The 14,412-nt window shown below is 42.0% G+C and overlaps 1 protein-coding gene across 3 annotated transcripts in view; it reads left to right on the top strand.

The window, feature by feature from the left end:
• The first annotated feature begins 2,552 nt into the window (after window positions 1–2,552).
• The window catches only part of LOC144582964 (uncharacterized), an 81,095-nt gene continuing 69,235 nt past the window's right edge, over window positions 2,553–14,412 (top strand). For 2 of the 3 annotated variants that reach the window (XR_013536627.1, XM_078375999.1), the window contains exons 1-2: window positions 2,553–2,685; window positions 6,058–6,271. Coding sequence is in view for 1 of the 3 variants with exons in the window: in XM_078375999.1 (XP_078232125.1) it covers window positions 6,156–6,271 (116 nt within the window). In the remaining 2 variants the exon portion in view is untranslated. Of the gene's footprint in view, window positions 2,686–6,057; window positions 6,272–14,412 lie in introns of those variants that run through there. The other variant, XR_013536628.1, reaches the window with a different exon arrangement.

Consider the following 14,412-nt stretch of genomic DNA (forward strand, 5'->3'; position numbering starts at 1 on the left):
AGTGCAAGACTGTTTCTCTACTAATCTCCAATACCGTCATCATCTTAAATATGGTTGTGCTGGAAGGCACTGCAATATTAATTAAAAATACAGTCTAATTATTTACCCTAGTTGGTTCATACAAACCTCTTTGGTATAATCAGTGGACTCCCTTAAGGGGTTTCACGGTATTTTGGAGTGAAATAGAAAGGTTTGTTTCTGACTTGCACTTGGCTGATGAGTGTAATTAAGTATAACCTACAATTCACCTTTAGGTCACTAGATCAAATACAACTTATCTGGGCAATGTCCAAAGGTATGTGCTGATGTTGACTGAGTGCTGACGGGCGGCATACATAAATGAGTGGAACTTTTAATTTACCTCCAGGCGTCTCAGAGAACATTCCGGGTGTTTCAGAGAGTCAGAGGGAAAGCAGAGGGCAGCCAAACAGGTCCTTCATTTTGGACAGTCCCCAGGACAAAGCACCACAAACCAAGCTGAAGAGCTGCTCAGATGGCTGGAGGTGTTTGGCGGCAACCTCCTCCCACTTCTGGCCTTAGTGCTAACCTAAAGTTGCAGGGCAACCTCTTCTAGCTGTTGGGGGTGTGCTGTGAAGCCTCCTGGATGTGCCTGGGGCTCAGCCATCGGGGAGATTGCCTTCTCAAGGAAAGCAGTGAAGCGTTTCCAGGCCCAGCACATGCTCACATCCAGGCTTCAAAACTATGTCCTTGGGCTCATCTCGCATAACAAGGGATCAATTGATTTCTCAAGGAGACTCAAAGGGTCCATTTGTCTTTCTCACAAATATGTTTTAGAAAGAGTGAGAGTAAGGCCAGGTGCAGTGGCTCAGGCCTGTAATTCCAGAACTTTGTAAGGCTGAGGTGGGCGGATTGCTTGAGCCCCAGAGGTTTAGTCCAGCCAGGACAACACAGTGAAACCCAACTCAAATATATATATATATATATATAATTTGAACACCTCCAGAGTTCAAATTACACACACACACACACACAAATAAAAATATATATATATTTGTGTGTGTGTGTGTGTGTAATTTGTATATATAATTATATATTTAATAAATACAAGGGCAGCATGTGCCTGTAGTCCTAGCTACTCAAGAGCCTGAGGTGGGAGGATCACTTGAGCCTGAAAGATGGAGATTACAGTAAGCTGAGATCAAGCCACTGCACTCCAGCCTGGGAAACTGAGCAAGACCCTCTCTCAAAAAAAAAAAAAACGGAATAAAATGCCCCCAACTCCCATCTTAAGAGAAAAATCAGGTCTGAAAGTCCTGCTCAGTTTGAAACATTGAATTGCCTGGCCTAAGGAAGAAGAGAAGTTCATAAGCAGCCCCATAAGTTGGTAAGAGAGTTTGGAAAATGGAAAACAGTGGTAAAAATAAAATAATCTTTAGTTGTAAATATTTAAATTCATTAGAAATAATAGTGGCTGAGGGTAGGCCTGTAATCTCAGCACTTTGGGTGGCTGAGGTGGGTAAATTACTTGAGGCCAGGAATTCGAGACCAGCCTGGCCAACGTGACAAAACCGTGTTGCTACTAAAATACAAAATGAAAATACAAAAATTAGCTAGGCATGGTGATGTACACCTGTAACCCCAGCTACTTGGGAGGCTGAGCCATGAGAATTGAACCCAGGAGGCAGAGGTTGCGATGAGCAGAGATCATGCCACTGTACTCAAGCCTGGGCGACAGAGCAAGGCTCTGTTTTGTTGTTGTTGTTGTTGTTGTTTTGTTTTTTGTTTTAGTTTTGCTCTTGTTGCCCAGGCTGGAGTGCAATGGCCCCATCTTGGCCCATAGCAACCTCCACCTCCAGAGTTCAAGTGATTCTCCTGCCTCAGCCTCCCAAGTAACTGGGGTTACAGGCATGTACTGCCACACTCGGCTAATTTTGTATTTTTACTAGAGACAAGGTTTCTCCATGTTGGTCAGGCTGGTCTCAAACTCCTGACCTCAGGTGATCCACTTGCCTTGGCCTCCCAAAGTGTTGTGATTACAGACGTGAGCCACCGCGCTCAGCCAAGGCTCTGTTTTAAGAAAAACAAAAAGAAATCACAGTGGCTGAACTGTAGATTTATTGATGGATATTGTGGGAAGTAAGAAGAAAATGGTGGTTTAGGCGAGATATGGAAGGCTTTGAATATCTCGAGTGTTTTTTTGAACTATCCAAAGCCAGTTTTACCTGCATAAGCAACTCAACAAGAAGGTCTCAATTCAACTAGAATTGAGTGGGAATAGGTATTTTATATGACTTCAATTGAATTCAATCTAATATTTGGCTAAGTTAAGAATTCCAGGTAGAAATGGACTAATTACGTTTCATAATTCAACAGGTGTTTGCAGTCAGGAAGGTAAATCAAGATGCTGAAGGTTTCCCTGAGGAAGATAGTAAGTGCTGACTCCCTTGGGGTGATCTGTGAAGAGGATAAAGAATAAAGCAACCAGAGACTGTGGCCTTTGGGTTTCTGCCCTGCTGAGAAATGACAAATAGAATCCCAGCCAGCTGGAAGCTCTGATTCACAGAAACAGGGGAGGTCATGTGAAATATGAAGTCAAACAGAAAGAGCTACATTGGAGAGTTGCTAAGTTTTCTTCTAAAACTTGTTAATCTTGATATTGGGGAGTGGACTGGACTTCGGTGGAATCTGCTAGAAAGCATTTTAAAATCACATCTGTTCCTGCAGGTAAGCTGTCTATCATCCATCCATTCGCTTTAAAATATTTATTGAGTTCCTACTATGTGCTAGTTCTGAGATAAACAAAAGCAGGCAGGCCCTTGACCTCAAGGAGCTTACAGTCGATGAAGTACCCAGGGACTTGCTGTACCATGAAAATGTGAACACAGTGTGAGGTGCAGAGAAGAGGTAGACGATGGTCCTACAGACCCTTGTAGGCCAGGGGAAAGATTTTATTTTTAATATTAAAGGAAAGGAGGACCCATTTAATACTTTTAAAATAAATTTTTTAAAATTTATTTTGAGAGAGAGTTTCACTCTGTCACTCAGGCTGGAGTGCAGTGGCACAATCTCAGCTCACTGCAACCTCGACCTCCTGGGTTCAAGTGATTCTCCTGCCTCAGCCTCCTGAGTAGTTGGGACTATAGGTGCATGCCACCACGCCCAGCTAATTTTTGTATATTTTAAGTAGAGATAGGGTTTACGATGTTGACCAGGCTGGTCTTGGACTCCTGACTTCAAGTGATCTGCCTGTCTTGGCCTCCCTCACTGAAGACTTTTAAGTAGGGAAATGATATGATCAGTCAGACTAGCTTCCAAGCTTTGGGTTTTCTTTATCTTCTGCATCTTCATGGGATTTTTTTGGATGCTCAGTTTCTCCCTGCTGACCATGTATGTAGATGCAGTTTTCTAGTGATCTCAGAAAATTGACCAGGGCATGAAAACTGTTGTGTTGATGAACTGCAGAAATGGAAAAGGATAAAGAGACCATTTTTTTCAGTTAAGTTTGGGCCCTCACCACCTTACCACTGGATCACACAGTAGATGTCATTAGTTGGCCTGGATCTGATGCCTGCCAAATTTTCTCAAACAATTGCTCATGGCATGGCCCTATCCAGAACCTCCATCAGGGCCTTAGGGCCACAGAGCTAGAGCTCCTTAGCAGAGCAACCTAGGTCATCCATGGAATGGTTCCTGTTGGTCTTCTATGTGTTATTGGCTATAAAGTTTGCAAAACATCACTTCTTAAACTCATCTAATGGATTGTCAATTTAATGAGATAGTCACAGCTTCTCCATTAAAAAGAAAAAAACAAAAATGGCCAGGTTTGATAGCTCACACCTGTAATTCCAGAATTTTGGGAGGCCAAGGCAGGTGGATCACATGAGGTCAGGAGTTTGAGACCAGCCTGGCCAACATGGGAAAACCCCATCTCTGCTAAAAAAAAAAAAAAAAAATTACAAAAAATTAGGTGGGTATGGTGATACATGTCTGTAGTCCCAGCTACTCGGAGGCTGAGGCATAAGAATTGCTTGAACCTGGGAGGCAGAGGTTACAGCGAGCTGAGATTGTGCCACTGCACTCCAGCCTGGGCAATAGAGCAAGACTCTATCTAAATAAATAAATACCACAAAGAAGGCAGGGGAGTCTATTAGTCAAATACATCAGGAAAACAAACACAATGTGTAATACCCTCACTCTTCCGGAGGCATATGATGTACTTAGCCTCACTAAAGTCTCCAAGAGAGGTCCTGCAGAAATGTGATTACCCCAACACTTCCCAAGCATGATCAATGTTAAACCCTTTTCTCCACCTAACCATGGTTACTTTGTTGAACAGTTTGGGAAACACTGCCCTGGCTTAACCTCTTACTTTTGCCAGGTTAGTTTATTTAAACCCAAATGCACCTTTTGAACTTCTCTTGCTTCTTTTGAACTTCTCTTGTTTATGCTGTTTCTGCCTTTGGGAAAAATCGTCATTATCCTCTCTATCTTTCCAAGCTCATCTAACTCAGATGTCACCTCCTTTATGAAACCCACTCTAATGAGCCTAACTCGGATTGACAATGCTTTTCCTCTGACTTTTGAGGCATTTTTTTTCTTTTTTTTGAGACAGAGTCTCGCTATGTCACCCAGGCTGGAGTGCAGTGGCACCATCTTGGTTTACTGCAACCTCTGCTTCCTGGTTTCAAGTGAATCCCCTGCCTCGGCCATCATGCAGGGTAATTTTTGTATTTTTAGTAAAGACGAGGTTTCACCATGATAGCGAGGTTGGTCTTGAACTCCTGACCTTGTGATCCACCCACCTCAGCCTCCCAAAGTGCTGGGATGACAGGAGTGAGCCATCATACCCAGTCACTTTTGAGGCACTTTTTTAGCTGGGCTATTTTTGGTGCTCCTTTACTACTGCCTTATATTATCCCTTTCACCATTTAAGTTTATAATGGCATTATTTTCATCTTTACTATGTGAAAAACAGCTTTAGATTTTTTTTTTTTTTTTTTTTTTTTTTTTTTTGTGAGGTGGAGTCTTGCTCTGTCGTCAGGCTGGAGTGCAGTGGCATGATCTTGGCTCACTGCAACCTCTGCCTGCGAGGTTCAAGCAATTCCCCTGCCTCAGCCTTCCTAGAAGCTGGGACTACAGGTGCACACCACCATGTCTGGCTAATTTTTTGTATTTTTAGTAGAGATGGGGTTTCATTCACCACATTGGTCAGGATGGTCTCTCTCTCCTGACCTCGTGAATTGCCTGCCTCAGCCTCCCAAAGTGCTGGGATTACAGGCGTGAGCCACCACCACCAGCCTAAAATTTCTTGAAGGGATTGATGGTTCTAATTTTTAGGTTGGAAGGCAGAATCATGAAGGAACATGAGCCTCGGATCAAGACAGTTTTTTCAGTCATATTTTGGTTAATCAGCTGCATGACTTTGGGCAAATTATCCAATTTCACTAAGCTTCAGCTTTCTTATCTATAAAACAAGGACAACGAACTCCCCACCTCTTGGAGGAGTTGTGAAGAGTAAATGAGACTGTGCAGTGTCTGATATATTGTAAGCAATCCATACATGTCAGCTGCTGTGGTTATTGTAATTATTATCACATCAATTACCAAGACTGCTAAAAATAAGAAGGTCCCTTTTTTGTTGTAGTGACTGTACATGCCCAGTATTCTGGACAATCAAAATTCCTCAGTATTCTGGATATTTTGGCATGCAAGGAGGCTGCCTCTCTCTTTGCAAAGGTAGAGAGGTATGTTAGATGTATCCATTGTCTAGCAAAGAATGGTCTTCCTCCCAGAGACAGAGAGCCTGTTGCTGTGACTTCCACACTCCCCAAATTTTCTGTTCCATCCAGATTGGAATAGTGACTCTCATATGCAAAGACATAGTCCAAGGCATTCTGACTTCTGGTTCAATGTAAGTACTGTGTCTTTTTTTCTGGTGACAGAGTCTTACTCTGGAGTACAGTGGTACAATCATGGCTCACTGCAACCTCTGCCTCCTGGGTTCAAGCGATTCTCCTCAGCCTCCTGAGTAGCTGTGATTACAGGCATACACCACCATGGCCAGCAAATTTTTTAATTTAATTTTTATTTTTTTAGTAGAGATAAGGTTTTATCATGTTGACCAAGCTGGTCTTAAACTCCTGGCCTCAAGTGATCTGCCTGCCTCAGCCTCCCGAAGCACTGTGATTACAGACATGAGCCACCATGTTCGACCAAGTGCTGTATCTTGCATGAAGATGTACTTGGTCCCTGCCTGTGGCTGGCTTGTCTACCTGGTATACCCAGTCTGGACATCGGAGGACATACAGTTGTAAGTTAATGGCTGAACAGATTCAGCTCTTTAGTTGCTTTAGGTTAAGTTTCGCTTGAATCCATGTGATCGTTTATAATAAGATAGTTCAGCAAATACAAAAATGTTTTTATATTTTGCATGATAAATATATATGAATTACAAAGAACTTCTGTTTATTCACTAAATGTTTATTGAGTGCCTACTATTTACTTGGCACAGTTATAGGCAGATATTATACAACAGTTGTTATACAACAGTATACAAAATACAGACATCCCTATTGTAATGGAGCCAAATTCTGATGGGAGAAGAGAGAAATCAAACAAGGGAATGAACTAATATATTATATACCAAGTGATGGTAAGTGCTATGAAAAAATTAAAGCAGGACGTGGAAGACAGAGAGTTGGGAAGGTGAGGGAAGTGCTTTCTGTGATGATGACATCTGAGCTCAGATATAAAGGAGAATCTGGACAATACTTGGGCTAAGGAAACTCTCTAAAGGAAAGGATCGTGTTGCCTGATAGGCAAAAAGAAGGAAGCCAAGATAAAGAAAAAGAGTGGTTTGAAGCTAGCTAAAAAACATGCCAGATTTTTCTGGCCCAGCCAACAATATTTTATCTGCAAAGGAATTGAGAAGGCATTGGTGGGTTTGAAGGAGAGGCACTACATTTGTGTTTTTGGAAGATCACTCTGGCAGTGCCTGGTGGAGAATGGGTTGAGGAGAGTGAAGCAGATACAGAGGAAGAGGGAAGAGCCCAGATGACTGGTGGTGCTATTGTTTCCAGGCTGGCCACGCTGGAGGAGGAGCAGGGTTGCTGAAAAAGATGCTCCCTTAGCTCGGTTCTGGAAGGGCGACACTGGGGCAGTCCAAGAGAGAGCCTTTCCAATGCAGATGGAAGCAGTCAGTTGAAGTAAAATTTTCCTAGAGAGGTTTTAAAGCTGGTGGCTCATGGATGGTGACTGGGGCCATAATGGGAGTGCATGGCATTATCAGGGAGCTCCTTAGGGTCAGAGAGAAGAGGACGAAAAATAGACACATAGGAAGGCTGAAGATCTGAGACCTGAAGGAGGAGCTGTGAAAACCTGGAGGCTGCTCACCAGATAGCACAATGATCAAGACTTCAGGTTCTGGTGTCCAAGCCATCTGACTCTGAATCCTGGTTTCCCAAAACTGACATGACGTTGGGTACAAAGCCTTGCAGGGTGATCGGGAGGGATTACATGTACCGTGTTTAACATCTTTAGCACATTGTCTGGCTCGTTGAAGGTGCTCAGTAAAGTGGTAAATGTGAAAAGAGATATGGAGAGGCATACGGATGGAAATTGAGATGGAGACGGAGACAGAGGTATTCCCTAAAAATGTTCAACTCGAAGTCCTTGGCAGCATTCACAGAAGGAGTGGCAGCATCTCAGTTAGCACGCCAGAAAAGGATCTGCTGTAACTCTACACAGCCCAGAGCCTGTCATGCCCTCGGGTAATGTAATGAAAGGTGTTTTCCTCTCTTCAGAACAGGTGCTCAACTGATACAATTTAGAGTCTCGAATTCCAGGGCTTAATTGTTTGTTCTACATACAAGTTAGCCCAGCTCAGAACACCTGTGGACTATGTTCTTTTGATGCACCAAAGCCTGTCTTTTATTAAGCCCTTTGTGAGCAGTCAAAATAAGACCAAATGTCCATGTGTCGCTGCCTATCCACGTGGGCATGAAACAAGCCAGCCAGCTCGAGGACGGCACAGTAAGTGCTTAAAATAGCAAGTGAATCCTTAGGCTCTGGAAAATATGGTTACGTGATTAATGTAACCAGAGTCAGAGATGAAATAACATTAAATATTTTATATATATAGAAACTTGCCTACACATACATAAAATTCCCTGTTAGTTGTACTTGAGGTTTAGCCATGTTGAATCGATAAAAAATGATTTACAGCGGATGGTTTTCAACAGCTCGTTGTGCTTTCAGTCTTCCATAAAGAAGTTAAAATTAATTTTAATATGTTGATGGTGCTTATTGATGATAATATTCATAATAAATATCCATTGGAAAAATTCTCCAGCACATCTTTGTGACAGAGAGGTTAAGAATGTTAATGACAAGCAGGACTACAAAATGCAATCCAGTCAATTACTTTAATTAAATCTAAAACTACTTTACGTCTTTTCATTTATGTAGTAAACTGGTGTGGAGAAAAGGGCACCATCTTTATCTGGCTCATTGTAGAGTCCAAAGATGTGGTCTCAGATGGTGTTTTAACATTTGTAGCTCTTATATCCTTGTGGAATATTTAAAGTAATTATGGGTCTTACAAGTAATGCTCCTGCTTCTATAAGAAGAAGAAAAGGTGGAGATTTCCCTTTGAATGCCGTTTTGTAGAAGGAGAGCTTTCTCTTCACAGACACTAATCTTGTATTTACAGACGGGGTTATATTTGGTAGAGCCAACATTCCAGGGTAAATGGGAGAAACGTCTACATTTCAGTGAATCCTTTTTAATTATATTGTTTGGGATCAGAAGAAAAAGAACACAGCTGTCTAAAGTTCTCCCTACCACAGAGGTTCAAGTGCTTATAACCCAGTCATCATGGCTGTGCAAAATGCCTTTTTATTAATTGTGTTGTCATACAAAAGTTGGCATCACCTATGTGTTTAGGCTATTAAATTTGGAGAATAGAAAGCTGCGCATTTTGGAAAATGGATCAATTGATGAATGGGCAATACATCCCATTTTTTCCATGAATATTAAGAGTGTTGGCCATGTGCGGTAGCTCATGCCTGTAATCCCAGCACTTTGGGAGGCCGAGGTGGGTGGATCACGAGGTCAAGAGATCGAGACCATACTGGTCAACATGGTGAAACCCCATCTCTACTAAAAATACAAAAAAATTAGCTGGGCATGGTGGTGCGTGCCTGTAATCCCAGCTGCTCAGGAGGCAGGAGAATTGCCTGAATCCAGAAGGCAGAGGTTGTGGTGAACCGAGATCGCGCCATTGCACTCCAGCCTGGGTAACAAGAGCAAAACTCTGTCTCAAAAAAAAAAGTGTTTAGTGCCTACTGTGTGCCGTCTAGCATTGTGGCCATCTGAACACAGCTGTAAGCCACATAGACACAATCCAGTCTGGACCTCAAGGGCTTCACATTTTAGCTTGAAGGAAATGAGGAAACAACAAAATAATTAAACTGAATTATATCAGATAAGGCAAAAACTATGCCAAAAACAAAACCCAAACAAACACAAAGGCAGGATGATGATAGGTTGACCAACTTTTCCTAGTTTGTCCAGGGCTGTCCTGGTTTTAGCACAGAAAATCTTCTGTCCCAGTTAAGCCCTCAGTCCCAGGCAAGTTGAAATGACTGGCCATCTTAGTAATAGGAAAGAGAGCAGCTAAGTGAGAATTTATTTTGGATGAGTGGTCAGGGAAGGCTTCTCTGGGGAGGTGATACTTGAGATAAGAGCAATGCAGGCACCCAGAGTGGTGGCTCACACCGGTAATCCCAGCACTTTGGGAGGCTGTAGTGGGGGGATTGCTTGAGTTCAGGAGTTTGAGAACAGCCTGGACAGCTTGGAGAAACCTTGTTTCTACCAACAAAACAAAACAAAAATTAGCTGGGCATGGTGGTGCACACATCTCTACTCCCAGCTACTTGGGATGCTGAGGTCGGAGGATCCCCTGAGCCTGCAGAGGTCAAGGCTGCAGTGAGCTGTGATACCACCAATGTGCTCCAACCTGGGTGACAGAGTAAAACCCTGTCTCAAATAAAGGTCTCACTCTGTCGCCCAGGTTGGAGTGCCATGGTGTGATCACAGTGCTCATTGTAACCCCAAACTCCTAGGTTCAGGTGATCCTCCTGTCTTAGCCTCCCAATTAGCTGCTACCACAGGTGTGCACCAACATACCTGGATAATTAATTTTTTTTTTTTTGTAGAGATGAAGGTCTCACTTTGTTACCCAGGCTGGTCTCAAACTCCTGCTCTCAAGCAATTCTCCTGCCTTAGCTTCCCAAAGTGCTTGGATTACAAGTGCGAGCCATTGTGCCCAGTGCCATAGTTGTTTTGGCCCAACCCATGCCATGGTGACAAACTTTGAAGGTATAAACTTATTTAGCTTAAAATACAAAGATGTGAGAAAGCACTTTTGGAATGGTAGAGTGAAGACATTAAAAGAAACAAACCACTTCTTCATAAAAGCAATAAGAGTACTGGAAAAATAGTTAAAAGCAACTTTTTTTTTTTTTTTTTTTGAGACAGAGTTTCGCTCTTGTTACCCAGGCTGGAGTGCAATGGCGCGATCTCGGCTCACGGCAACCTCTGCCTCCTGGGTTCAGGCAATTCTCCTGCCTCAGCCTCCCGAGTAGCTGGGATTACAGGCACACGCCACCATGCCCAGCTAATTTTTTTTGTATTTTTAGTAGAGACGGGGGTTTCACCATGTTGACCAGGATGGTCTCGATCTCTTGACCTTGTGATCTACCCACCTCGGCCTCCCAAAGTGCTGGGATTACAGGCGTGAGCCACCGCGCTGGGTCAAAAGCAACTTTTTAACTTTCCCTAGTCCCACTGCACTCCCACCAGTTTTGTAGTAACATTAACTAACAGCTTCATAAGTATGGTATCCCTGAAAGTAAGCAGCCTAGCAGTTACTGAAAGGAGAAGTCCCATCTCCAGAAAACTGTCACTATTTGACCTCTCTCACAGCTTTCTTTGATATAACTCAAGACTTTACTCTGTACTAGTAGCCTTTTACTAAACTATTTGTTGAAAACAGTCAGTGGCAATTATTTAATGTGGCAGCTACCTGAGGTGATATTAACAGGTGAGGCAACCAAGAGGCTAAGCAAGACATTCAAAAAGGAAAAGCTAAAGAATGATATGACCATAGAAGGCTTTGAAGAGCTCTAACATATTTCCGGGAACCTAGAAGTCCAAGTGCAAGTTCAGGGGTATGTACCTGCTCCAGAAAGATCTGAGGAGGTTCTGAGCTCTCATCTGACCTGAAGGTTCTGAGTCAGAGTTCTCAATGGCCTGACTGAGGATTGTAGATGCCCTTCCCTCTTCCAGCGCTTCTTGCCAAAGACTAGGGGATTCATTGTTTCAAGTCATTTACGAAAATCTCCGGGCTGGGTGTGGTGGCTCATAACTACAATCCCACCCTTTGGGAGGCTGAGGCAGGAGGATCATTTGAGCTTAGGAGTATGAGACAAGTCTGAACAACATGGTGAGATCTTGTGTCTACCAAAAAAATAAATAAATAAAAATTAAAAAATTAGCTGGGTGTGGTGGTATGCCCCTGTGGTCCCACCTACATGGGAGGCTAGGCAGGAATATCATCTGAGCCCAGGAAGTTAAGGTTGAGGTGAACTATATCTGTACCTTGTCTCAAAAAAAAAAAAAAAAGAAAGAAAATGAAAAAGAAAGAAAAGAAAAGAACAGAACAGAAAAAATAAAACCTCTGTCTAAGCATTAGCTAAGTACAGAGTTTCTAAACAGACACTTCAGTGGCTGTACATGACAAAGACTGCAAATATATAGACTTAGTTTGAAAAAGGCACTAAACAGCAACAACAATAAACTCCAACAATAACAAACCTTGGGGAAATCTTTCCAGAGTAGCCACATTACATCATTTTATGTATTATATATATATATATGCATATATATATGCATTTTATAATTTATATTTTATATAAAATGTTATATTATGTATGTGTATATATCTTCTTTCCAGAGTAGCTGCATTGTATAATTTTGTATATAACGTATATACATTTTATAATTTATATTTTATATAAAGTTTTATATTACATATGTCCAGTTTTCAATAAAAATGTATTAGATACACAAGGAAATAAGAAAAAGTAAATAGAAATAGTACTTGAAGAAGTCCAGATGTTGGAATTACTATACAAAAACTCGAAGTCAGCTACTATGAATAAGTTTAAAAAAAGGAAAGAAAAACATATTTAGAGAACTAAATGAAAGTATGAAAATAATACTTTACCATTATTTCCATCTGTTTTAGATGAGTGTAAACCCATTTACCTGGACTTTTTCCCCAGCTGCGCTTGCTAGTAGGTATACCCATTTGACTGAATTCTGGCATATAGGGTAAGAATGAAATCTCTTATGAAACTGCTCTGTTGTACCCTAAAGTTGCTAGCTCTCTATTTCCTTCCGATTTTAGGCAGGATACAGTGTGCACATGGGGGGTTGAGCCATTGTTTTGTTGTTGTTGTTGTTGTTGTTGTTGTTTTGAGACAGGGCCTCACTGTCTCCCTAGGCTGGCATGCAGTGGCAGCCAGCTACTGCTGAAAACTTCAGAATCACATGGGTTGTTCTATAATTAGGATTAGCCATGTACTTTAATTCCCTGTGTACTGTTTTTCTTTTTTCCTAAAACAAATTATTGTTTTAAAAAATTGAATAATTTTAAATTATTTTAATGTTAAAAATATTGTGCATGCAGTGGTATGCAATCCCCTCCGAAGCTCGAGCAATCCTGCCACCTCACCTTCCCAAAATGATAGGATTACAGGAATGAGCCAGTGTGCCTGGCTGCCACCTTGGAACCGGCTGTTAAGAGCAACATCGTCAAAAGCTGGGATGCTGGGCCACTTGATGAGTAGAGCCTACAGAATCAGCAGAGCCAGAGAGAAATACATTCTCTGCCAGATATTGGCTATTGTTATTTTGGCCACTTTGAAAGCAGTCAAGCCAATCTTCTCACTTATTGAATAACATCTTTGGGGTCATGATCATTTTTTATTTAAGATTTATTTTTTATTCTCATGAATCTATGCTTAGATGGTTTCAAATGAACAACACCGAGGGTATCAGGACACACATGACCAGTCCTGATCCTCTGGAAGTTTAGAGTTGAAGGAGTCATTGGCATCAATAGCTGATAGAAAATATGATAAACACAAGAGCAGAGATTCAAACGGACTTTTGTGGAAGCATAGTTCAAGTTGAGGGGAGTAAAGGAGAGCTGGAGGAAGACATAGAGGAGGAAGGTGGGACCTGAGCCACCCCCTGGATGATTGGGTGGAGAGCCTCAGCAGGTGGAAGGGTATGGCTGGGGGGAAAAGAAGAGAGGTGAGTACAGTAGACATTAGTCAAGGTCAGAATATAGCAGAGTGATTGAAGGGGAAAATCACTGGAGATGATGCTGAGCTCTTCAAGTTGACTGGAGCTGCAGATATTTACATTGAGGCTCAGGACAGATGTCCAAGTGAGAAATTTAAGTTTGAGAATCATCTGCAGAGAGATGGTGGTTGAAGAACTGAGAGAAGGGCTAAAACTTCAAAACCACATGGGATGTTCCATAATCAGGATTAGCCTTCTACTTTAATTCCCTGTGTGCTCTTTGTATTTCTTTCTAAAACAAATTTTTCATTAAAAAAAAATTAAATAGCTGGGTGCAGTGGCTCACGCGTATAATCCCAGCACTTAGAAAGGCCAAGGCGGGTAGACAACAAGGTCAGGAGTTTAAGACCAGCCTGGCCAACGAGGTGAAACTCCATCTCTACTAAAAAAAAAAAAAATTAGCGGGATGTGGTGGTAGGCACCTGTAGTCCCAGCTACGTGAGAGGCTGAGGCAGGAGAATCGCTTGAATCTGGGAGGCGGAGGTTGCAGTGAGCCAAGATTGCACCACTGCACTCCAGCCTGGGTGGCAGAGTGAAACTCCGTCCCAAAAAAAAAAAAAAAAAATTAAATTATTTTTAATGTTAATAATTTTATAAATAGGAAAACAGTGGTAAAAATTTCACTTATATGTATTAATTAGAAAACAACTCTACCTTATCAGGATACAAAAACACTATAAAAAATATATAAATTGAATGGCCAGTCATGGTGGCTCACACCTACAATCCTAGCACTTTGGGAAGCCGAGGTGGGAGAATTGCTTGAGCCCAGTAGTTCAAGATCATCCTGGGTAACATAACAAGATTCTATCTCTATAAAAATCCAAAAATTAGCTGGGCATGGTGGCATACATCTGTGGTCCCAGCTGCTCCAGAAGCTGAGGTGGGAGGATCACTTGAACCCAGACGGTGAAGGCAGCAGTGAATCATGCTCGTACCTGTGCACTCAGCCTGGGTGACCGAATTAGACCCTGTCTCAAAAAAATAATACTTATAAATTGGAATAAGAAATTATGT

Source organism: Callithrix jacchus, chromosome 6 (assembly GCF_049354715.1).
Source record: "Callithrix jacchus isolate 240 chromosome 6, calJac240_pri, whole genome shotgun sequence".
NCBI classification, from domain to species: Eukaryota; Metazoa; Chordata; class Mammalia; order Primates; family Cebidae; genus Callithrix; species Callithrix jacchus.